At 39.0% G+C, this 26,765-nt stretch overlaps 1 protein-coding gene and 1 non-coding gene across 2 annotated transcripts in view; one reads left to right on the top strand and one right to left on the bottom strand.

Annotated features, from left to right (window-relative positions):
* CHRNA7 (cholinergic receptor nicotinic alpha 7 subunit) overlaps positions 1 to 26,765 on the bottom strand; it is a 124,590-nt gene that overhangs the window by 14,784 nt on the left and 83,041 nt on the right. The window contains exon 5 of the mRNA XM_065901059.1: positions 2,182 to 2,261. Within this exon, the coding sequence (XP_065757131.1) occupies positions 2,182 to 2,261 (80 nt within the window). The remainder of the gene's footprint in view (positions 1 to 2,181; positions 2,262 to 26,765) is intronic.
* On the top strand, positions 20,377 to 20,483 carry LOC136119464 (U6 spliceosomal RNA). The gene has a single exon (XR_010655467.1). It is a non-coding gene; the product is annotated as a U6 spliceosomal RNA (small nuclear RNA).

The raw sequence follows: 26,765 nt of genomic DNA, 5'->3' as shown, positions 1-26,765 counted from the left end.
CAATGTCCACAGGAATCTGGAAGTCATTACAGACACTGCCCTCCCATTAATGGGCTGAATCCCCCAAAACTCTCACTGCTGGTAGAAAATGAAACTGTAACTGTATTATTCCATTTCTATCAAATGACCAGAAAAAGAGACTCTCTAGAGGCAGAAAGGAGGTCAGTGGGCCGGCAGTGAGGGTGGGGACTAACTGCAAACAGGCAAAAGGGATCTTTGGGGGGTAATGGAAAATGTTCTAGAACTAGATTGCAGTCGTGTTCGTACAACTCTGTGAATTTACTAAAAATCATTGAATTGTGCACTTAAGATGGGTCAATTGTATAATACGTAACTTACACTTCAATAATGCTGTTAAAAAATAAAAATATGACATGGGAAAGAAGTCATTTCCTAATAACCAAGTCTATTTCAAAGCTTGCATCTGAAGCACTTTTTGCCTGTTTAGTTGCTGGAGCAGAGCAGCTTCCCAGTTCAGGTCTACACGACCCCAGGCGCAGTCTTGCTGCCCTGAACCAGACAATCCCACACTCTCTAGACCAGAGTAGGGGAGACTCCCACAATCAAAGCTCAATGTGCCCTCCTGACAGACTCCGGGGGCCATGCAGGCTGGGATGTAGGAACTGGCCCCAAAGGGGCTGCTGCACAGAGGGCTCGGGGGTCAGGAGGACTGCTCCCGTGGCTGAAAATAGCCTCAGCCTTCAAAACAACCCGCAGCCCAGTATTCTTCTACGCTGATGACTGCTGGAGGTCATTTTCCAAAATAGTTCTCATGATAGAAGCTGCAACTTCTAGGCCTGGTGTAAAAGAGTGTACCAGTGATGGAAGACCCATCCCCGAGGTCTTTGTTAGGAGGAAGGCTTGCGTGGCCTGGGGGAGGAGAGGAGGGGCTGAGGAAGAAGCAAGGAAGCACAAGGTTTAAGACAGAAAACCTGAAAGTCTGGAGTCCTTCCATCTCCTCAGACAATAATGGATGGTATCTGCCTGTGACAGGTTCAATCCCTGACGTGTTCGTTTACCTACATGTGGGCCAGGCCACTGGTTGATGAGGGTGGTTCTAAGGGGAATAAACACAGATCCTGCCCTTGGGACTCTTATCCTCTGCTAATGAGAAAGAGAATGTAAACAACAACCCAGGAGGCAAAGCCAGCTTTGCTGTGAGCTGTGAGATGGATCCAAGGGCACAAGATGGGGCTGACTGCTGGAGGGGGTGTGTGTGTGTGTGTGTCTGTGAGGGTGTGTGGTATGTGTGAGCATAGTGTGTGGTATGTTTTTTGTGTGATGTATCTATATGTGTGGTGTGTATGCATGGCGTTAGTGGGTGACATGTGCACGTGTGTGTGTGTGCACGTGTGTGTGTGTGTGTGTGTGGTGTAGGTGTTGGTGGTGAGGGGGAGGTGGCTGCAGGCTGCCTGGGAACAGAAAGTTAAACAAACAGTTGCAGTGGGGGAAATAACCCTGGAAAATAACATGTGAAAAATCATCTAGACGATTTAAAGAAATCTGTTAATATCTTGAGGGCACGAAGCCTGGGTTTCCCATGGCATGGATCACTCACAAGCAACCCAAGGCCCTGTGAACTGACAGGAATGATGGGAGGAGATTCAACCCCAGCAGTTACCCATCAGCTGCCTGAGAAGGAGAGAAGCTCTTTCAGGAAGAAATCACTGATGAGTCCCTTGGAAACCACCTGTTCTCACCTCTAACAAGCAGGTGGGCTTTAATGCACGCACTCAAGAAGCCAGCCCAGCAAGGTCACCATCTCACCCTGACACTGGAGGGCAGCACATACCCAGGTACCCAGTGCAGTGGGAAGGAAAACGCAGGCTGTGAGGAGGAAATGACCTGGAGGTTGGTTGCAGGCTATAAGGAGAACAGAAATGACCTGACAACAGAGACTTGTTTTAGTTGCGGATGAACTTTAAAGAACACAGGACAGACAATAAGGACAGAGGACATGTGTTGGCAAAGACAGCTTAAGCCATGATCCCAAGAGGAAGACAGCATTGCCACGCTCAGGGAATACATGCAAGCACAGAGGAGAAGTCAGGAGGGCTGGGCGTGCGTGGAGGCTAAGGATGCTCCGAGCTCAGAGCCAGCCGCTGCCCCTGCGGGCACCGTCGGGCACCCCAACCTCCTTCATGCTGTCTAACTGCAGGGGACAAAGGGAGCGGCACTTACCTGGAGGGAGGTACTGGCAGTGCCCAGAAGAATTCACTAACACGTTGGTGTGGAACGTGGCGTCAAACCGCTCATCAGCACTGGAAACAGGAGAAGGATCCGTGAGCCAGCCCGGCTGGGCAGTGGGTTCCCCATGCCCTCAGGGCAGTTGTTCCTGCAGTCCGAGCAGCTCTGAGAGGGGCTGCTGCTTGCAGTTGGGACAGCCAGCGGCGGTCTGAGAGCCCCACCTGTGGCTGACCTGGAAGGTCTTCCCAGAGCACAGGGGGAAGAGACCAGTGCCCACCTCCATTTCATAGGGATGCCTATTTTTTCCATATGCATATAAAACAAAGCTCTTAGCAAAAATGAAACCTGAAGACAACTTAGGAGGACATTGGCAGATGAGACATTTCAATCCATCTCCAGGAGATAAAAGAGTGGGGGGAAGAAGCACAGTGCCCCTCTATCAGCCCTTAAGGGTGGGATTTGGACCCACTGTGTTCAAGGCCCTAGTTCCAGCCCCTTGAATGGGTCCGAAGCTCGGTTGGTGCTTGAGAAATCCATCTTGAGTGACTGAGGCTGCAGGTGCATGGGGGAGTTGGGCAGACCCAAGGAGTACGGGGCTCCAGGATTAGTGATGACAGGAAGGAGCACAGGTGGAGACAGAAGAATTAGGTTCAAGTGTAGAAGAACGCACTCCAGCCCCACCCCCTGCCCATGGTCAGAACCTCCTACAGCCAGGAGTTACCAACCTGGTTAAAGGGGGCACACAAAACGGAAAGGAAAAACAATTAAGACCAACAGCCCTTATTATCCAGGTCTTTCATTTTCTGTGTTCTGACACTTCGACATCTGGGGCCTTGCTGATCCTGGAGGGACTACTCTCACCCCCACCCCTGCCCCAGGTCAGCCAATTCCTAGAGATAGCAAACAACTCACTCAAATGGAGAGCAACCAATCCAGAGCCCACACCCCCACCATCTCTTTTATGGAGCTCTCACCCTCCTGGCCACCATCCACCTGCCCTAATCACCCCAGGACCAGGTACCAGACAAACAGGGACAGGCCATATGTACCCAAGCCTGCTGAAGGTATCCCGGTCCTAGCCCTGCTTACCCTGCCTCACCAGTTCTATTCCATGGAAACCACAATAAAGGCTTTTGACCACATTTTCCCCTCACGCCCTCTGCCTCCTGACTGTCCCTAGTGCTTCCCTGTGTGGCCCTGTACAGGGAGCATGTTCCTGTTTCCAGGGAACTGTAAGATAAACTTCCTTCCTTCCTGACAGTCATTTCTGTGTCTGCATTTTACCATGCCTGATTAAAACATATCCTTAAAATGTCAGATGTAGTGAATGGACTTGAGGACACGGGGAGTGGGAAGGGTAAGCTGGGATGAAGTGAGAAGGTGGCATGGACATATATACACTACCAAATGTAAAATAGCTCACTAGTGGGAAGTGGCCACATAGCACAGGGAGATCAGCTCGGTGCTTTGTGACCACCTAGAGGGCTGGGATAGGGAGGGTGGGAGGGAGGGAGATGCAAGAGGGAAGAGATATGGGAACATATGTATATGTATAACTGATTCACTTTGTTATAAAGCAGAAACTAACACAACCCTGTAAAGCAATTATACTCCAATAAAGATGTTAAAAAAAAAAATGTCGCCCTACAGGTGAATAAAAAAGTAAACAGCCTCAAGAAAACGTAGGCAGCCAGTCAAGGTGTCAGCACCTCGAGTTAAGCTTCCCTCATTTTAGCAACTGGAGAACCTCTGCTAAGGGCTGCCCACGTCTACAGAACCTCTGCAGCCTTTTCTGTTCCCAAAATCCTCTAAAAGGGGAAACTCACCGTCATGAGATATCTGAGGACAGCCTTCACTGTGAGAGACAAGGACAGAAACAAGAAAGATCCAAGAAGAAACAGTCAATGAAAGGAATGAAAAATTACCTCTTAAAAAAGTAATATCCTCACAAAAATTCAAGAGGATGTTGCATTTAGAAAAACAAATGGCAATATGGAAGTTAAAACATGATCTATGAAATACACCTTTATAAATTGGTGGGAGGTTTGGCTGATAAGAATCACTGAGATGAAATGTAAGACCGAAAGGATGAGGGCCTCAGAGTAAAGGCCAAGGAAGCAGAAGAGACATGGGGGCGGGGGTGGGTAGTGGGAGGGAGAGAAATCACACAGAGAAATTGTAGAGCTGAAAGAAACCCCTCCAATGTGAAGGCAAAGAAAGGTGTTTTTAAGAACATTAAGGTGCCAGAGAGCTTGTTTCTTATGTATATTTTCTTGGTCATGGACTTGAGCATCAGCTCCAGAAAAATGAGGGTGAATACTAAGGAAGAAGAAATAAACTTTCAGACCAAACCTAAAGATCTGGAAAAGGAATTTTCATGATGAGCTGTGTAGTGGGTCTAGAAAAAGGGGTGGGGTCCAAATTACAGCAAGATATAAGGGGTCTCTGAAGAGAGTAAAGTGGATTCAGAGTAATGAAGAGAAGAAACAACAAGGTGGAAAACACCGTGGATTTGACTAAGGGCACATTGTTTTCAAAAATCTTTAATTAAAAAAAGCCACCAGAAACTTCAGGAAAAAACTGTACAAGAAAGCCAAGGTTTGAATATGAAACAAAAATGTGATGAAGCTTAAAGACAGAAGGAAGGGAGGAAGACTAAGTTACAATAAAAAGATAATCCTCTAAGATGAAAAAGGACACATCCACCCCCTGACTTCCAAACACACTCAGGGAGAGAGAGGAGGAGGAAGGCTCAAGATGTAAATATTCTTTGCTTCACTGCAGTCTGTACCTGACTGCCTTAATGACACACAAACAGTGACTGGGAACCAAATATCTGAGGATGTGGACCTTCACAAACTCACCCTGGATTTTACCCTGCTTTTTATTTTTTTATTTTTTATTTTTTAATTTTTTTACCCTGCTTTTTAAATTAGGTTCTCTGAAACCCGAAGATTCTGTGGAGGTGCTTCAGATTTCTGCAAATGTTTGATTCCAATATTTTATTTTCCTTGTGTTTCAAAATGCATCATTGGATGAATGGATAAAGAAGATGTGGCACATATATACAATGGAATATTACTCAGCCTTAAAAAGAAACGAAATTGAGCTATTTGTAATGAGATGGATAGACCTAGAGTCTGTCATACACAGTGAAGTAAGTCAGAAAGAGAAAGACAAATACCGTATGCTAACACATATATATGGAATTTAAGAAAAAAAAATGTCATGAAGAACCTAGGGGTAAGACAGGAATAAAGACAGACCTACAAGAGAATGGACTTGAGGATATGGGGAGGGGGAAGGGTAAGCTGTGATAAAGCGAGAGAGAGGCATGGACATATATACACTACCAAACGTAAGGTAGATAGCTAGTGGGAAGCAGCCGCATAGCACAGGGAGATCAGCTCGCTCGGTGCTTTGTGACCGCCTGGAGGGGTGGGATAGGGAGGGTGGGAGGAAGGGAGATGCAAGAGAGAAGAGATATGGTGACATATGTATATGTATAACTGATTCACTTTGTTATAAAGCAGAAACTAACACACCATTGTAAAGCAGTTATACTCCAATAAAGATGTAAATAAAATGCTAATAGAAGTCCAAAAACACTCAAATAATTGTTTGCGAAATTTTAACTCTTCAGACACTACCAATGTATTAATTCATGTGGCCTGTTTAACTTCTTTTCTGGTGGACATGAAACTAAAACTCCTCTTGCCATGAATACTGCATGTATTTGAAACTCTTGAAAATGAGTCACCCAGTAAGATTTCAGTTTTGCATTACTGCTCTTTTAAAAAAAATTCATATTTGAATCTACAGTTCCAGCATAGAACCTGCATCTGCCTTGGCACCTCTTCCCCCACCCCCCAGCCCCCACCCCGCAGCAGCAACAGCAGAAAGCACTGTGTGATGCTTGCATAGCTTTGCTTATTTTAAGCTTGGGTGTCATCTTGGCTGATTTTTATATTTATAATAAAGGCTGTGGACATCTGTTAATCATTCAATTCTGAAAGAAAATAAAATTCATACAGCTCTTTCTCCATGGATTTGGAGCAATTTAATTGAAAAGACTCTTGAGATCACAAGGCAAATGGGTAAAAACAAGATAAAAATCTGTTGCTAACGGCTGTGTGACTCAGTGATTTCTGAATACCGTTCAACCAAAATAGAATATTGATAAATGTACCACTGTCATCATTATCAAAATCTTAATACTCACTGTGGAAGTTTTAGGGTTCTTTCCCAGGGGCAAATTGATTTTATATGTAAATGATATAAAAGTAAACTCTGGTAATAATTATGTGCTAATACCACTTCATCTGTTTTGACCATTAGGGCTGGAGATAAGGTTTGTTTGAAAAAGGGTTCTGTTGCTAAAATCTAAGTCTGAAAACACGCAGGGGATGAAGTCCCTGTGAAACATGAGTGATCAAAACCACTGCAAGGACCTGCCAGGTGACAATATCAGTGATGTCCATTGGGTGTCAGCTGACAGTGACCTTGAGGTCACATGGTATCACAGCCTTGCAGCCAGCAGATTCTGGTCACCCTGGAGGCTGGGTGGGTTCACAGAACTCAGCTCACTCTTCCCTCTGTGCTGGTGTGCACCTGAAACTTTCTGTATTAAACTGTTAGAAAACAGTCAAACATACATATTTTTTCTTGACTACTAGAGGACAGGATACACCCTCAGAACTTTTGATGACCCTGGTACGTGACCCTTCACGCCCCTCAAAACCTCTTCCCTCCAGCAGCCTTGGTCCTCGTCCAGGCAATAATGGACAGATGAGCTTGCACTTGGTGTGAGGGGAGCTCTGGGCACTCCCACTGAGAAGTGCCCATGGAGAGGAGGGATATTTAACCCCAATATTGAAGGTGCAGGTCCTACGTCATCCGTCAAGTAGTCAGGAGCAGAGGACATCTGGACAGGCTCTAAGGATGGGCAGAAGGCTCACAGGTTCTGTGAGCCTACCAGGGAAGGTGGGCGTGTCCCCAGCAGACAGCGTAGTCTGATCACACACCTGGAGGTAGACTGGACTGAGGGAGGCTTCATGAAGGTGAGGTTTGCCTGGAGCAGGGGTGAATGAGATGTTGTCCCAAGCAGCAAGGCTAATACAGGGGCTTGAGGGCTAACCACTAGTGCTATGCCTGCAGGACCCAAGGGCCCATCCTTAGGGGAGGATTACAAACTGTGCTTCCAGACGTCAATGGCAGCACAGGCAGGCAGAGCCCAAGGGACACAGGTGAACCCTGGTGGTCTGGGCTAAGACTGTTTCCTGCTCCCCATCCACAGGGTCTGACACAGTGCCTGATCCCAGTCCTGCAAAGGGCTCCTGGCCCTGGAAGCAGAGCCCTCCGATCCCAGCTTGGTGCAGCCCCTGCTCATCTTGCCCCACAACACTGACCCCCATCTCTGAGCAAAAAACCCCAGGTACACTGCACTGCTGTCGAGAGCACACTGTGGGCTCATGAGGTGAGAACTGTAATGAATAGGGTCTCAGGTGCCATCAGACCCATTCCCTCTGAGCTCACATGGTCCTCAAAAGAGAGAGAGGGAAGAGCAGAAAAGGCAAAAATTATCTTAATTGCTCTACCACAAAAAAGAAATAATGATTATGTGATGAAGATAGAGGTGTCAGCTAATGCTACAATGGTAATCATATTGCAATATATATGTATTTCAAATCAACACAATGTACACGGTAAACATAAAATGTTGTATATATATATATATATATATCAATTGTATCTCCATAAAAATAATAAAATAAAATTTAAAATATTGTAAGAAAAAAAGTAAATGAATAAGAAAGAGGAAACCCTTCTATCTCAAAAGACTGTCAATCTAAGGTGCCATTTATCTTAAATCTTTTAAGGAATAAAAGTTGCCATGGATCAAAGATAAGATCAATAAAACTAAAAGCTGGTTCTTTGTGAAGATAAACAAAATTGATAAACCATTAGCCAGACTCATCAAGAAGAAAAGGGAGAAGACTCAAATCAATAGAATTAGAAATGAAAAAGGAGAAGTAACAACTGACACTGCAGAGATAAAAAGGACCATGAGAGATTACTACAAGCAACTATATGCCAATAAAATGGACAACCTGGAAGAAATGGACAAATTCTTAGAAAAGCACAACCTTCCAAGACTGAACCAGGAAGAAATAGAAAATATAAACAGACTAATCAAAAGCACTGAAGTTGAGACTGTGATTAAAAATCTTCCAACAGGGCTTCCCTGGTAGCGCAGTGGTTGAGAGTCCGCCTGCCGATGCAGGGGACGTGGGTTTGTGCCCCAGTCGGGGAGGATCCCACATGTCACGGAGCGGCTCAGCCCGTGAGCCATGGCCGCTGGGCCTGCGCGTCCGGAGCCTGTGCTCTGCAACGGGAGAGGCCGCATCGGTGAGAGGCCCGCGTACAGCAAAAAAAAAAAAAAAAAAAAAAAAATCTTCCAATGAACAAAAGCCCAGGACCAGATGGCTTCACAGGCGAATTCTATCAAACATTTACAGAAGGGCTAACACCTCTCCTTCTCAAACTCTTCCAAAATACAGCAGAGTGAAGAACACTCCCAAACTCATTCTACAAGGCCACCATCACCCCGATACCAAAACCAGACAAAAATTTACCATTGCAACAAAAAGAATAAAATACCTAGGAATAAACCTACCTAAGGAGCCAAAAGCATGGACTTATATATACTACCACATGTAAAATAGATAGTTAGTGGGAAGCAGCCGCATAGCACAGGGAGATCAGCTCGGTGCTTTGTGACCACCTAGAAGGGTGGGATAGGGAGTATGGGAGGGAGATGCAAGAGGGAGGGGATATGGGGATATATGTATATGTATAGCTGATTCACTTTGTTATAAAGCAGAAACTAACACACCATTGTAAAGCAATTATACTCCAATAAAGGTGTTAAAAAAATAAAAACAATACATTGGTAACAGCAATAAAAAAAAAATGCTGCCAATTACATGTTAAGATACCGCTGATGCCCAGGTTTCAGAGGAAAAAAAGTCTGTAGAGAATAGATTAATTTTATTTCAAAAGAGAGTAGTAAGTCCTTTCTCTGGATATTTTGATTTTGTTTTGTATTTTATTCTAAAGTGTTAAGGACATGTTAAAATGATAGCAAGGTGGCTTGTCACAGACCATGACCAAAAAGTCTTGAGCAGAACTGAAATTTCATGGTCGTTTCTACCTTTCAGAGATCCCAGGAGGCAGACATCCAGGTATCAGCAGGAGGCTTCCAGAAGAATCTATTCAAGATCCTTTCTTTACCCACCAATTTATATGTTAAATGGCATATAACATGGATTATAACAATTGGATGTAACATTGGATGAATTATAACAATGTTATAAATAATATGGGATAATGTTATCAAAGCCTGTGTCAAGTTTCTGGGCTCCCAATATTGTTCCTTGATCAATAGGACTGTTCCTGATCCAGTACAACATCATCTTAATCACTACAACTTAGTGGAAATGTTGGTATTTGGCAGGGCAAGTCTCCGACAACTTTGTTCTTTTGTTTAAAAATTATCTTACATATCCTTGGCCCTTTACTCATCATTGTTAAGTTCTAGGATCTACTTGTCCAGTCCCATGAAGACCCAGCTGAGACTTTAGTTGGAATCACATTAAATTTACAGACTAGTTTGGGAAATTCTGACATCTTTATGATACTGAGTTTTCCCAGAAATAAATATATAACTCACCATTTATTTTGGTCTTAGATTTATTTATTGATCCTTTTTAACACCTGCAAATACTGGAAGAAAGTCATATAGTTGATGAATGATAGTAATTTAGTTTATTCCTTTCTAATCCTTAATATTTCATTTTTTTACTTTTCTTGTTATTTAAGATTCTTATCATTCTTAAGATATTTTTTAAGTGATGACAATAGGTATCTTTATTTTGTTCTACATATAGAAACTTGTAATGTTTCAGCATTAAATGAACTTTTGGTAAACACCTTACATCAGGTTACACAAGTTTTCTTCTATTTCACAAATGGGTATTAAATACCATCAACTGATTTCTCCCCAGCTACCAAGATGATCGTGTGATTTTTCTCCTTCATTCTGTTAATATTGATAGAATGAATTGTATGAATGAATTTTTCTAAAGTTAAACAAAACTTATTTTTCATTAGAAAACTAAATTTGTTATGATTTTTTAAAAATTATTGCTAGATTTAGTGAGTTAATACTCTAGTTAAGATGCATACATACATGCTCATAAGTGACATTGTATGCTAGATGGAACTTGCCTGCAAAACCCACTTTTTCGAATTTCTTTTTAAAAACATATCAATCAAGAGAATGAAAAGGCAAGCTTCAGATTGGTAGAAAATATTTGAAAAAAGATATACATGATAAAGACTGCTATCCAAAATATACAAATGACACTTAACAGTAAGAAAACCACCCAATCAAAAAATCCTTGTACAGACACCTCAACAAAGAAGTTATCAGGGAATTGCAAATTTAAACAACCAGATACCACCACACACCTAGTAAATGGTCAAAATGCAGAACAATGAGAACACCACATCTGGCAAGGAAGCAGAGCAACAGGAGCTTTCATTCATTACTGATGGGTATGCAAAATGGAACAGCCACTTTGAAAGACACTTTGGCAGCTTCTTACAAAACTAAACATCCTCTTACCATACAATCCACCAATCACACTCCTTGGTGTTTACTAAAAGGAGTTGAAAACTTATGTCCAGACAGAAATCTGCACATGGATGCTTAAAGCAGCTTTATTCATAATTGCTAAAACTTTGAAGCAATCAAGATGTTCTTGAGTAGGTGAATGAATAAATAAATAAACTGTGGTATATCCAGACAATGAAATGTTATTTAGTCTTAAAATGAAATGAGCTATTAAGCCATGAAAGACTTGGAGGAAGCTTAAATGCATACTACTAAGTGAAAGAAGCCAGTCCGAGGGCTACAAACTGTATGATTCCAACTATATGACATTCTGGACCAGGCAAAACTATGGAGACAGTAAAGCTCAGTGGTTTCCAGGAGTTAGGGGGAGAGAGGGATAAATGGGAGACGCACAGAGGATTTTTAGGGCAGTGAAGCTAGTATGATACTATAATGGTGGATACATGTCATACATTTGTCCACATCCATAGAATGTACAACATAAAAAGCAAACCCTTAGTGTAAACTATGGACTTTGGGTGATCATTATTTGTCAATGTCGGCTCATCGATTGTAACAAACATACCACTCTGGTGAGGGTGTTCATAATCGGGGAGGCAGTGCATTGTGGGGGCAGGGCTATGTGGGAAATCTCTGAACCTTCTCAACTATGCTGGGGATCTAAAACTGCTCTAAAAAATAAAGCATATTTTAAAGATAGATAGATGATAGATAGGTAGATAGGTAGAGAGATCCAATTATCTTGTCTATTTTTCTATTTTGTCTAGAACCAGCTTATATTTTTCTAGAAAAAATAATTTCTGGCTAAGTTTCCATATTCAATGGCATAAAGTTGTCCATAATATTCTCTCTTCTTTACTTTCTTGATAATTATTCCCTGAGGTGTGTTCATTTTATTAGTTCTTTTTAAAACCAACTTATTCCTTCTTGATTTCTATCTTATTTTTCTCATTTAATAAATTTCTACTCTTTTCTTTATTCTTCCTTCTATTTACTTAATATTATTTTTTTCCTAACTTCTTGAGATTGGTAATTAATTCACAAATTTTAGTTTTAAAATCTTGCCTAATGTAAGCATTTAAGGCTATGGATTTCTCCCTACATATATACATACATGCACACACACATTCACACACACTAAAGTTTCTTTTTTTCTGATTCACATTTGGGTACTTAGTTCTCCAGATATGTATTTTTAGTAGAACAAGGACACATGTTTTTCTATCTGTGTCTATCTGTATCTATTTCTCTACATTAGGTGAGGCTTGTTAATTATGAAATTCTATAACCTGACACATTTTTTCCTTCTTGAACTATCAATTACTAAAAAAAACCCAGTACATTAAAATCTTCTACCACAATTATGGATTTATCTGCCAATTTTTCTTCATTTGTTTCAAAGCTATTTTATTAGGTGCATACATGTGAAATTTGTTAAGTATTCTCAGAAATGGTTTCTTTTTTATCATTATGACTTGATCTTTAACCTTAATTGCACCTTTTTTCTTATAGCGTGTGTGCGTGCACTTGAGAGTGCGTGTGTGCATTTTCCTGTTATAAACATAGCCATGCTAATTTTATCTTATTCTTGTTGGCCCAGTATATCTTTTTCCTTTTTTTTTTTTTTTGTCTCTTGTGTACTTATGCTTTAGTTCAAATATATATCCAAATGGGGTGTGTGTGTGTGTGTGTGTGTGTGTGTGTGTGTGTGTCTATACACACACACATATATATGTGTGTGTGTATATATATATATATATATATATACATACAAATGGTGTACAGCTGGATTTTAAAAAAATATATAGTTGGGGGATCTCTGTCTTTTTAACTAGCTGCCTAATCCTTTATCTTGTCTGTTACAATGTTTGGTTTTATTCCTACTATTTAATTTTGTGCTCTTTATTTCACCGTCCTTTGATTGCATTTCCCTCCTTTCTATAGGCTTCTCACATTTTCTTTATTCTTTCCCTACTCACTTCTTACCTGTCTGGAAGTTTAAAAAATTATTCTTATGCTTCTGATGGTTATTCTTACATTTTTTTATCCCTTTAAAACAAACATTTATTGTTCTTTTCTAATTACAGAAATAAAACATATTCACAAAAAGGGAAATACAGAAAACACTTGGTAGGGACGCAATAATTAATTATGAGGTGACTGAAGGAGCAAAAATTAAAATTACCCACCATTTTGTAACTCAGAGGTAACCTCTTTAACATTTTTTTCTGACCTTTTTCTATGCATGTGGATACATCAGTTGTACATAATGCACATGCATACATACAGATATTTTAACAAAATTTTAGATCTTACATACAATACTCTTTAGAATTTGCTTTTTTCCCCCACTTTAGCAATGTATCATAGACGGTTTCAATTTTTACATTTTTAACGTGTATACTTTACTCAGAGCTGACAGCTCTATGTTCTGCCAGAGCAACTTAAGTCCAACTAAGTGCTTTACCTACAAGTACCATCCAAATACTGCCTTTCATGTTACTATTTTCCATCATTTTAATCTCTCTTTGTTTTTCACCCTCAAGTTCATCATTATTATTATATATGTTCAAAACTATTTATATTTACCTGAATTTTTTAACAATTGCGTTCCTTCTCATACCCTGTTCCTAAATGTATATTCTGGTAGTTTCTTTAATACGTGTATTTCTGGTATTTCATCATGGCAGTTTACCTCTTCATGGTAACTTCTTTAGTCTTTGTTTTCCTGGAAATGTCCTGATTTTGCCCCTCATGTAAAGAAGGGTTTAGCCAGGACAGAATTCTACATTGATGATTATTTTCTCTCAAAATTTAAAGTTACTCTTATTTTTTTCTGGCTTCTACTGTTGCCTCTAAAAGGCCTGCAGTCAGTCTAATCGTCATCCCTTTGTAGCAAACTATCTTTTTTTCTTTCATTTTTTCCAGTATCTCCTTAGCTTTGGGCGTTCTGCCGCTTTTAGCAAAGTTGTCTAGGTGCCCGTTTCTTACTATCTATCTTTTCTCAGACTTCTTGTATCTCCTGAAACCGAGGATTTATGTTTTTCATCAATATTATTAAATTCTCAGCCATTCTTTTGGAACATGGCTTCTGGAGGAAAAAGTCATATTTCACTGGAAAACTGCATCCTCTAAAAGCATACAGCTCTGAGCAAGGCATGGGACTACGTCTGAGCTCTTTGGAAACTCTTTGTAAGCTGCAAGCAGAGGATAGATGCATAAATTATGTGTTGTCGGGAGTGATTTCACTGGTGGTGATTTGACTTCCTGCGCCCTGTAAATAAACACATTTTATGTCCACTTACAATTCATCTCAACATTCCTTTACTTCATATACATTTGTCCTGGTTTGACTTTTCCTTTAATAGGATCTAACATCTGCCTGGTTCCCTCATGTCTTGTGAGTAAAATAAATTCTTTAGCATGTGTTCATTTTTTATATCTGTATATGGGTCACAATTTTACCTTTCCTCTGAAAAATCATCTCCTTACACTTCTCCCACGTTCTTTCTATTATTTCCTTCTACAATACCAGCCACCACGTGTGGGAGCACCTACGAAAAAGAGGAACTCATATGCCCTGTCTCACAAGGTTACGTGTGGGGTCAATCCAGGATGGGGTTCATGCGTCCACATCTGCTTTCTGCATGACCTCAGACACACTGTGCTATTATTTTGATGACTCTTCCTATTTTTGACTTATTTGCAAAATAATAACAGTACCCTTCTCAAAAAGGTTGTAAATATATGTAAAACATTTGGATCAGGACTTGGTACATAGAAGCACCATTCACCAATGCATCCATTCACCATTCTTTCATATTTTCCACCTATATAGCTGGCTATGGTTCATCTAGGAAATTACCTCTACTCCTTTGACCGTGTCTCACCTGACACCCAATGCTTCTACTGAGTTTTTAATTTTTTATTTCATTGAAATGTTGTGTTAGTTTTACAATGTTGTGTTAGTTTTACAATGTTGTTAGATTTACAATGCTGTTAGATTTACAATGTTGTGTTAGTTTCAGGTGTACAGCACACTGATTCAGTTATACATACAGATATATATATATATATATATATATATATATATATATATATATATTCTTTTTCAGATTCTTTTCCCTTTTAGGTTATCACAAAATATTGAGTATAGTTCCCTGTGCTATACAGTGGGCCCTTGTTGTTTATCTATTTTATCTACTGCAGTGTGTATATGTTAATCCCAAACTCCTAATTTATCCCTCCCTCACCCTTCCCCTTTGGTAACCATAAGTTTGTTTTTTATGTCTGTGGATTTATTTCTGTTTTGTAGATAAGGTGAGTTTTTAATTTTGATGCCTACATTTCTCATCTCTATTAGTTTTATGTCATTTTTTTAAAGCTGTTTTTTAAAGAGTGCTTTGCGTTTTTCTTGCATTTTCAATTCTTAATTGTGTTTAATTATTTAAACATTATTTATTAGTTCCTATTATCTAAAGTTTAGATTCAGATCTGCAGTTTGTTATGTCTGATAATATTTGCTCCAAGGGAGGTGCTATTTATTTATGTATCTTTTGTAAGTTTAATTTTCAACTCATCTATTTGCATATGTTTGTTTGCCTTTAACAAACAGTCTTTGTAACGTTTGCTGTAAAATCTAATGAAGGGTGATATAGAGCAAGAGCTCAGGGGACACAGATGCAGCCACAGTGTTGGTGGAAGCGAAATGACAAGGGGGAGGGGGATAGAAGAGCAGAGCCCTATGGCTGTCGCCTCACAGTTTTCCAGCCCCCACTCCTGGACACCAACCACTGTAGTTTGTGCTGTTTGTCAGGTGGCAGAAAACTCAGGGTTCAAACACTGATGCACCACCATGGAGCTTGGACAGGGCACACCTCAGCTTCCAGATGCCAAAAATGGAATGAATCTTCAGTCTCCGAGCCCCCTGATTGTGACATGGAGTTTCCCCCACGCAGCCAGAAACAGGCAAGCTTCCTGTTCACCTTCCTGCACTGAGAAGGAGATACTCCTCCAGCCCCCTTCTCAGATAGGGCAGTGTTTCCACAGCAGTCAGTTCCAGCCCACCTGGTCTGGGCAAGAGGGTAGGGACCAGGTGTCACCCTTGCCTCCCTAGGCGAGTTGTTTGGTGACCCAGGACCCAGGATAACTGCCTGAGCTCCCAGGGCTCCATGTGGGGAAAGCACTGGCCTCCAATCTCTCGGGCTGCTCAGAGCCCCTGCAGTCCCTCCAACACAGAGGTCAGGCAGCCTACTTCATGGATGTGAATGAGTCCATGAAGTAAAAGTGAGTTTTCCATTTCTGAGCTGTGTAACCTGTAATGCCCTTTCTCTCCAGAGCCATGAAACAAAGAGGACAAAAGAAAGCTAGCCACCCCGCTGGGGAGGGGAGAATTTCTGCCACTGGTGCCCTTGGTTACTTTTCATACAAGGACTGTGAATCAGGTGTGGAAATTCAAACGTGAGTGAAGTTGAGTAGCAAACACAGAGGGAAAGGTGCTGACTTTGCACTCTGCCCACCTGTGTTTCAGTGACCTCTGACCTGGCATGTATGCCACCTTGGGCACCTCCCACATAAGTGGGGCCACCAAATCCATGCCTGAAGTTCCCCAGTAACTGGCTGAAAAGTGACCAGACTAATCTTCTTAAGGGGAGCTTTTCCCTTTAGATTGAAGATAGTAAAGAAATTGATCAACATTCATCTGAATAAATATGAAATCTAAGTAAACTAAGCATATGCACTTGCTATGAAAGTATAAATAAAATCTAAAAATGATAAAACAGAAATATTGTTTTTATCTTCAAGAAGTTAATCTAAATATTTCCTGCCTAAAATTATATTAAGTATTTCCACCAAAACACTGAAGCAAGAAGTGCTTCAAGTGAACCAAGCTGGTATGACGTGTTTGGAAAGAAATTTCACAAAATGTAATAAGAGGATTTAAGAACCTTAAAAATTCCATGTTTCGTCTGGGAAAATAAGATTAAAATAATTATAGTCACAAATATGTTTATTACCAATTTCAATAAAACAAAAATTAGAGCTCAGACTTTCAGTTAGGGAGAGAATAGACATACTTTTACCTATTTGCATGGACTGAACTGCACCTCCCCCAATTCATATGTTGAAGTCCTAATCCCCCAATGTGAATATATTTGGAAACAGAACCTTTAAGGAGGTAATTAAGGTTACATGCAGCCATAAGGATGGGGCCGTAATCCAATAGGACTGGTAGCCTTATAAGAATAGGAAGAAATTAATATTCATGTTCTCTCTCTCTCTTTTCCATAGAGGACACAGTGTGAAGGCAGGCCTCTACAGGCCAGGATGGGATCATTCACCAGGAACCGAACTGGCTGGCAGAAATAAACGTCTCCATTTTTATGTATCCATTACAGTCACTTTAAGAGTTTCTTGGGAATAACACAGTATATAAATAAATAAGAAATAAAATGTAATGGCCTGGGGATTCTTCCCCAAATAAATATTTACTTTAGTGAAAAAAAATGCCCAGAGTATGGTATTTTGTTATCAGTGTTTTGCAGCACTATTACTTCCATTAACTATGCCTAAAACTCTTAACATAAAATATAAATAAACATAGGATCACTGTGAAAATGAAGAGAAGGCAGAAGGACTGACAAAGTCCCTGGGTTTTCCATTTATCTCTTTTATTCCAAACTGAGTACTGGAGAAGCATCAACAGGTGCGGAGAAAAACAACAACAACAAAAATGTCCTGAGAAAAGCAAAATGACCAGGAAAGGGCAGCCAGGGAGACAGAAAACTTTTAAGTAATAGTCCTACCTCAGCTAAACACCAAAGGAAAAAATCATGTTCTACCACCAGCACCATCAGCAGAGAGGTGAGGCCTGTAGGCTACCAACCAAATTACATATTCCAAGAAAATATTATCAAAACAAGCAAGATCAACTATATTATTACCAGATAAACTAGACTTTAGAGGAAAGAAAATTACAAAGGGCAGATATAAATTTACATACTGATAAAGACTCCACATACCAAGAAGACACAACAATCATACATTCTTTCCCAAATGAGCTGAAAAGCTGAAAAGTATGTGAATAAAATCAGAAGGAAGTAAAAAAAAAAAAAAAGAAAGAGAAATATACAAATCTATATTCTTCAACACTCCTGTCTCAACACTTGATGAGAGGACAACTAGACAGAAAATCAGGAAAGTCACAGAACTTCACACACCATCAACCAATATGGCCTAACTGACATAAAACCCTTTCCCCAACACAGCAAAAACACATTGTTTTCAAGTCCCCATGGAGCATATACTAAGACAGACCACAAACTGTACCATAAAAACCTCAACAATATTAAAAGAATTTAAACCATATGGAGTGTGATTTTCCACAATGGAATCAAATTAAAAACAAGTAAAAAGGAGACAACATGAGAATTTCCAAACACTTGGAATCTAAACACTAAATTTCTAAATAATCTATGAGTCAAATAGAAAGTCTATGGTTGGAAACTCAAAAGATAAAGTGAACTGAAAAAACTAAAAATACAGCTTATCAAAATTTGTGAGGTACGGGTAGAGTGCTGAGAAAGAGATGTATAGTAGTAAATGCTTACATTAGAAAAATGTCTCAAGTCTGTAACTCTATGCTGACTCCTCATGTAACAAAAAAAAATGAAGAGAAAAATAAACTCATAACAGGTAGAGAGAAGGAAATAATAAATATAGGAAGAAAAATCAATGAAAGTGAGAAAAGAAAAACAATAGGGAAAATCAATGAAACAAAAATCTACTTCTTTGAAAAGATCAATTAAATTGACAAACCGGGGCTTCCCTGGTGGCACAGTGGTTGACAGTCCGCCTGCTGATGCAGGGGACATGGGTTCGTGCCCCGGTCCGGGAAGATCCCACATGCCGCAGAGCGGCTGGGTCTGTGAGCCATGACCACTGAGCCTGCGCGTCCGGAGCCTGTGCTCCGCAACGGGAGAGGCCACAACAGTGAGAGGCCCATGTACCACAAAAAAAAGAGGGTGAAAAAAAAAATTGACAAGCCAATATCAGGAATGAATTTGAGTATATCACTACAAGCCCTGCACACATCAAAAGAATGACAAAAGGATGTCACAAACAACTCTTCACATATAAATTTGACAGTTTAGATGAAATACACCAATTCCTTGGTTCCTTGGAAAGCACAACCTACTAAAACTTAAACGAGAGGATAGAAATACGCTGAATAGTCACAGAATTATTAAACAAATTGAATTAATAATTTTAAAATTCCTGAAAAGAACCCTCTAGGTCCTGATGGTTTCACTAGAAAATTCTACCAACAATTAAGAAGAATTAATACCAATTCTATAACTCTCTTCCAGAAAATAGAGGATGAGAGAATATCTATCAACTCATTTTAAGAAGCTAATATTATTCTGAAACCAAAACCACAAGGATAGTACTGAAAAAAAAAGAATAAGAAAAAAAATAGAAACGTATAGAGTACATTCCCTCATAGACACAAAAATCCTTAATAAAAAATTAGCAAATACAATTTGGCAGCATATATAAAGAATTATACACATAACCAAGTGGGGTTTATTCCATAAGTACAACATTGGTTGGAGTATTTCAAAACTGATCAATGAATCAACCATATTAAGAGGCTGAAGAATAAAAAGCAGATGCTTATACCAATTGGTGCAGAAAAAAACACTGATAATATTCAACACTCATGCAGAATAAAAACTGTCAGAAAATTGGAATAGAGGGGAACTTCCTCGGCCTGATAAAGAACATCTACCAAAAAAACCACAGCTAGTATCATACATAATGGTAAAAAGACTGAATGCCTTCCCTCTAAGATCAGGAACAAGGCAGATCTTATTCCTGATCTTTCAACACCCTTATTCAACATAATACTGGAGTCCTCACCAGGAAAGCAGAAGAAATAAAGACACAGAGATCAGAAGAAAATAAAACCGTCTTATTTGCAGTTGACGTGATGATAGAAATCATTTGCATGACTGTGTAGAAAACCCCAAGAAATCTCTAACAACAACAACAACAAAACCCCACAACAGCTCCTAAAACTAATACATGAGTGGAGCAAGGTCAGAGGATACAAGGTCAACATTTAAAAAAAATTGTGAAGGAGGGTTCAAGATGGTGGCATAGGATGATCCTGAACTCACCTCCTTCCACAGACACAGCAGATCCACAACTACATATGGGATAATCCCCTCATAAAGGACCCAAAAGCTGGAGGAACAGAATCTCCACAACAAAGAGTAAAAGGACAACACTGAGATGGTGAGGAGAGGCAGAGAGATGTGTCACCAAGGAGGAAACCACACCACTCCACAATCGGGAGGGATCACAAAGGCCCAGATCTCTTCTCTGAGGAGTGAGGGATTCAAGCTCCACACCAGGTACCCTGACCCCTAGATCCTGCACAGGAGAGACAAGCCCCCAAAACACCTGATTTTAAAAGCCAAAAGAGAGTGCTCACTTTGGCAGCACATATACTAAAATTGGAACAATACAGAGAAGATTAGCAGGGCCCCTGCATGAGGATGATGCACAAATTTGTGAAGCACTCCATAGTTTTTGCACTTATTTACAAAACAGAAATATACTCACAGACATAGAAAACCGTTTTATGGCTACCAAAAGGGGAGGGAGGGGATAAATTAGGAGTTTGAGATTAACATATACACACTATTATATATAAAACAGATAAACAAGAACCTACTGTATAGCACAGGGAACTATACTGAATAGCTTGTAATAACCTATAATGGAAAAGAATCTGAAAAATAAAAAATATATATACTTTATATAACTGAATCACTTTGCTATACACCTGAAATTAACACAACATTGTAAATCAACTATATTTCAATAATAATAAAAAAGAAGAAAAACCAAAAGGGAATACATCCAGGGCAACCACAGAACTGAGAGAAGAGAAAATTCATTCTTAAAGGGCCCACATGCAGACTCACTCAACCCAAAAGCCAGCATGAAAACACCAAATTGAAAAGCATATAGACTGTAGGTCAAGGGGACCCACTTACTAACCTTGAAGCATCACCAGAGAGGCAAGAACAATTTCAGATGCTCCCTGGGGAATGCAAGACAGTGCCAGGAACCATTTTTGCCATTTCAGACTACCTTGCTAATACTGGTGCTGGTGGGTACCACTTTGAAATTCTTGCTCTAGCTTGTTAGCACCAGTGTGCCCCATTGAGAGCCCCACCCACTCCTGCCACATCAGCCCCACCTACCAGTCAGTGCAGCCATCACAGGTAGACCTCCAAGCCAGTCTGGGGGGCTGCATCACTCACCAGCACACCACAGCAGCTGTAGCTATGCCCCTCAGCCATCCTGGAGGGAAGCCCAGCCCACCAGCATGCCACAGAAGCAGCTGTGGCCCCACCATAGAGGAGGGTGCATGCAGCCCCAACAGGGGACAACCCTTGAATGCCTGGCTCTAGTGTCCAGGCAGAATTGCACCTCTGCGCCCCACAAGACATTTCCTAAATAAGGCCACTCCTTCAAGACTGGGAAGGATAGCTGATTCACCTAATACATAGAATCAAAGAATTAAGAAAAATGAGGAGACAGAGGAATATGCTCCAATTGGAAGAACAAGTCAAAACCTCAGAAAAATAGCTAAGTGAAATGGAGATAAGCAATCTACCTGACAAAGAGTTAAAAGTAATGGTTATATAGATGCTCACCAAGCTCAGGAGAAGAATGGATGGACACAGTGAGAACTTCAACAAAGACAGAAAATATAAGAAAGTACCAAACAGAAGTTACAACTAAACTGAAAAATACACTAGAAGAGCTGAACATCAGACTGGATGAGATAGAAGAACAAATCAACAAGCTGGAAGACAAAATGGAACTCATCCAGACAGGGCAGTAAAATGAAAAAGAACTTAAAAAGCAAAGATACCTAAAGGGACCTTTGGGACAACATTACACTTGCATTATAGGGGTTCCAGAAGAAGAGGAGAAAGAAAAAGGGTCAGAAAAATTATTTGAAGAAACAGTGGCTGAAAACTTCCCTAGTCTGGGGAAGGAAACAGATTTCCAGGTCCAGGAAGTGCAGCAAGTCCCAAATAAGATGAACCTATAGAGTCACACACCAAGACATATTATAATTAAAATAATAAAAGTTAAGGATAAAGAGAGAATCCTAAAAGCAGAAAGAGAAAAACAACTTGTTACGTACAAGGTAAACCCCTAAGGCTATCAGTAGATTTCTCAGCAGAAACTGTACAGCCCAGAGGCAGTGGCATGACATATTCAAAGTGCTGAAAGGAAAAAAAACCAAAAAATTTCCAGCCAATAATTCTCTACCCAGCAAGGATATCATTCAGAATTGAAGAAGAGATCAAGATATTCCAAGATAAGTAAAAGCTAAAGGAGTTCATCACCACTAAACTGACCCAGTAAGAAATGTTAAAGGGGCTACTTTAAGCTGAAAAGAAATGGCACTAACTAATAATAAGAAAACATACAAAAGTAAAAATCTCACTGGAAAGGTGAATAATAAATATAGTAAATTAATCACATAAAACAAGCATGAAGGTTAAAAGATAAAAGCAATAAAATTAACTAAAATTACAATACTTAATTACTTAAGGGATGCATAAAATAAAGAGATAAAATGTGTCATCAAAAGTATAAAACATGGGGGGTATTAAAAAGATAAAGTTTTGGAATGTGTTCAAACCTAAGTTGCTACTAACTTAAAACAGGCTACTATTTACACAGGATGTGATATGTGAACCTCAGAGTAGCAAAAAGGAAAAAAATTATAGTAAATACACAAAAGAAAATAAGAAAGGAATCTAAACATAACACTAAAGAAAAACACAAGGGAAGAGAAAAAGAGAAGAGGAACAAAACAGAGAGGAACTACAAAAATAGCTAGAAAACAATTAAGGAAATGGCAATACATACCTATCAATACTTACTCTAAATGTAAATGGACTAAATTTGCCAATCAGAATACACAGAGTAGATGCATGGACAAAAAAACCCAAGACCCGTAAGTAGGTTGCCTACAAGAGACTCACTTCAGAAGAAAGGACAGGCACAGACTAAAAGTGAAGAGATGGAAAAAGATATTCCATGCAAAGGAAATGAAAAGAAAGCTGAAGTAGCCATACTCGTATGAGACAAAATAGAATTTAAAACTAACAGTGAAATAAAAAACAAAGACAGGTATTATATAATAATGGGGTCATTAGAAATTAATCACAAGAAAAAAATGAGGGAAAAACCCCACAACATGTGGATATTAAATAACATGCTACAGAAAACCAATGGGTCATCAATGAAATCAAAGGAGAAATCAAAAATTACCTAGAGAGAAATGAAACAGAAGTATGACATACCAAATTCTATGGGATACAGTAAAGTGGCTTTAAGAGAAAAGTTCTTATCAATACAGGCCTACCTCATAAAACATGAAAATCCCCCGCCCCCCAAAAATGTAACTTTACACCTAAAAGAACTAGAAAAAGAAGAATAAACAAAGCCCAAAATTAGTAGAAGAAAGGAAATAATAAAACTTAGGGCAGAAATAAATGAAATAGAGACAAAAAGCTATAGAAAAGAGCATCAAATCTAAGAGCTGGTTCAATGAAAAGACAAAATTAACAAAACTTTAGCTACACTAACCAGAAAAAAAAGAGAGGACTCAAATAAATAAAATCAGAAATGAAAGAGGAAAAGTTACACTAATACCACAGAAATACAAAGGATCATAAGAGATTATTACAAACAATTATGCACCAATAAATTGGATAACCTAGAAGAAATGGATAAATTCCTAGAAACATACAAACTTCTAAGACTGAATCATGAAGAAATAGAACATCTAAATAGACCAATCAATAGTAAAGAGACTAAAACAGTAATCAAAAATCTAACAAAATCCCAGGACCAGATGGCTTCACTGGTGAATTGCATATAATATTTAAAGAAAATTTAATACCCATCTTTCTCAAACTCTTCCAAAAACTGAAGAGAAGGGAAACTTTCCAAATATATTTTACAAAGTCAGCATTACCCTGATACCAAAACCAGGTAAGGGCATGACAGAGAAAAAATTTAAAAAAAGAAAAAGAAAGAAAAATACAGGTTAATATACTTGATGAAGATAGATGTAAATATCCTCAACAAAATATTAGCAAATTTAATCCAACAATACATTAAAAAGATCATATATCATGATCAAGCAGGATTTATTCCAGGGATGCAAGGATGGTTCAAATCCATGTATCGATCAATGTGATACATCACATTAACAAAATGAAGAATAAAAATCATATGATCACCTCAATAGATGCAGAAAAAAGCATCTGATATAATTCAACATCCATTTATGATAAAAATTCTCAAAAAAGTGCCTATAGAGAGAGTGTACTTCAACCTACCTAATAAAGGCCACATATGACAAACCCACAAGTAACATCATACTCAGTGGTGAAAAGCTGAAAGCTTTTCCCCTAAGATCAGTAATAAGACAAGGATGCCCACTCTTGCCACTTTTATCCAACATAGTATCAGATGTCCTAGCCTAGAGAAATCAGGCAAGAAAAAGAAATAAAAGGCATCCAAATCAGAATGGATGGCATCCAAATCAGAATGGATGGCATCCAAATCAGAATGTCACTGTTTGAAGATGACATGATACTATATAGAGAGAATTCTAAAGTTCCCACCAAAATACTGTTAGAACTAATAAATGAATTTAGCAAAGTCACAGGATACAAAATCAATATACAGAAATCCATGGTATTTCTATACACTAATAACAAACTACCAGAAAGAGAAATTAAGAGAAAAACCCCATTTACAACTGCATCAAAAAGAATACTATACCTAGGAATAAATTTAACTAAGCAGATGAAAACCTGTACACTGAAAACTATAAGATACTAATGAGAGAAACTGAAGAAGACACAAATAAATGGAAAGTTATTCCATGTTCATGGATTAGAGAAATTAATATTGTTTAAATGTCCATATTACCTAAAGCAATGTACAGATTCAATGCAATCTTTATCAAAATTCTAATATCATATTTCACAGAACTAGAAAAAAGAATTCTAAAATTTGTATGGAACCACAAAAGATCATGAATAACCAAAACAATCTTGAGAAAGAAGAAGAAAGCTAGAGATATCATGAGCCCTGATTTCAAACTATACTACAAAGCTATAGCAATCAAAACAGTATGGTACTGGTACATAAACAGACACACAAGTCAATGGAACTTGAATTGAGAGCCCAAAATAAACTCACACATATACAGACCACCTATTTACAACAGAGGAGCAAAGAACATATAATGGAGAAATGATAGTCTCTTCAATAAATGGTGGAAAACCTGGGCAGCCACATGCAAAACAATAAAACTAGACCACTATCTTACATCATAACAAAAATTAACTCAAATGGATTAAGGACTTCAATGTAGGACCTGAAACCATAAAATTCCTAAAAACAAACAGAAAACATAGGTGGCAACCTCAGTAACATTGGCCTTAGTGATGTTTCTGTGGATCTGACTCCAAAGACCAGAGGAACAAAAGTGAAAATAAACAAATGGGACTACATCAAACCAATAAGCTTCTGAAGAGCAAAGAAAAGCATCATCAAAATAAAAAAGGCAACCTCCTGAATGGGAAAAGATATTTGCAAATCATATATCTGATAAGGGGTTAATATCAAAAAATATATGAAGAACTCACACAAATCAACAACAACAAAACAGCCCAAGTAAAAATAGGCAGTGGATCTGAATGGACATTTTTCCAAGAAGACATAGGGATGACCAACAGGCACATGGAAAAAATGTTCAACATCACTAATTATTAGGGAAATGCAAATCAAAACCACAGTGACATATCATCTCACACCTGCCAGAATGGCCATCATTGAAAAGACAAGAAATAACTAACGTTGGAGAGAATGTGGATGAAAGGCAATCTTTGTACACTGTTGGTGGGACTGTAAATTGGTACAATCACTATGGAAAACAGTAAGGAGACTCTTTAAAAACTTAAGACTAGAACCATCATATGGTCCAGCTGTTCCACTTCTGGTTATTTATTCAAATAACACAAGAACACTAATCTGATTAGATACATGCACTTCTACATTCATTGCAGCATAATTTACAATAGCCAAGATATCCTAACAACCTAAGTGTCCATCACTGGATAAATGGATAAAGAAGACACACACACACACACACACACACACACACACACACACACACACACACAATGGAATACTACTCAGCCATTAAAAAAAGAACGAAATCCTGCCATTTGCAACAACATGGATGGACCTTGAAGGTATTATGCTAAGTGAAATAAGTCAGACAAAGAAAGACAAATACCATATGATTTCACTCATATGTGGAATCTAAAAAGTAAATAAATAAACAAACAAAATAAAGCAAAAACAAACTCAAAGGTACAGAGATCAGATTAGCGGTTACCAGAGGGAAAGGGGGCTTGGGGAATGGGCAAAATGAGTGAAGTGGGTCAACTGTATAGTGATTGATGGTAACTAGACTTGTAGTGGTGATCACTTTGAAGTGTATACAGATGTCAGATTATAATGTACACCCAAAATTTATATAATAAACAAATAATCAATTGTATGTCTATATATTAGTAACTATGGAAACTGAATATTCAATGCCATTTATAATTGCTAAAAAAATGAAACTCTTAAATATAAATCTAACAAAACATGAACAGGACCTGTATGCTGAAAATTACAAAATACCCATGAAAGAAATCATAGAAGATTTAAACAAGAGATAAAACACAATCACACGTTGGGAGAGTCA

This window comes from Phocoena phocoena, chromosome 2, assembly GCF_963924675.1.
Source record: "Phocoena phocoena chromosome 2, mPhoPho1.1, whole genome shotgun sequence".
NCBI lineage: Eukaryota > Metazoa > Chordata > Mammalia > Artiodactyla > Phocoenidae > Phocoena > Phocoena phocoena.
This window is presented reverse-complemented; position numbering and strand designations above follow the sequence as displayed.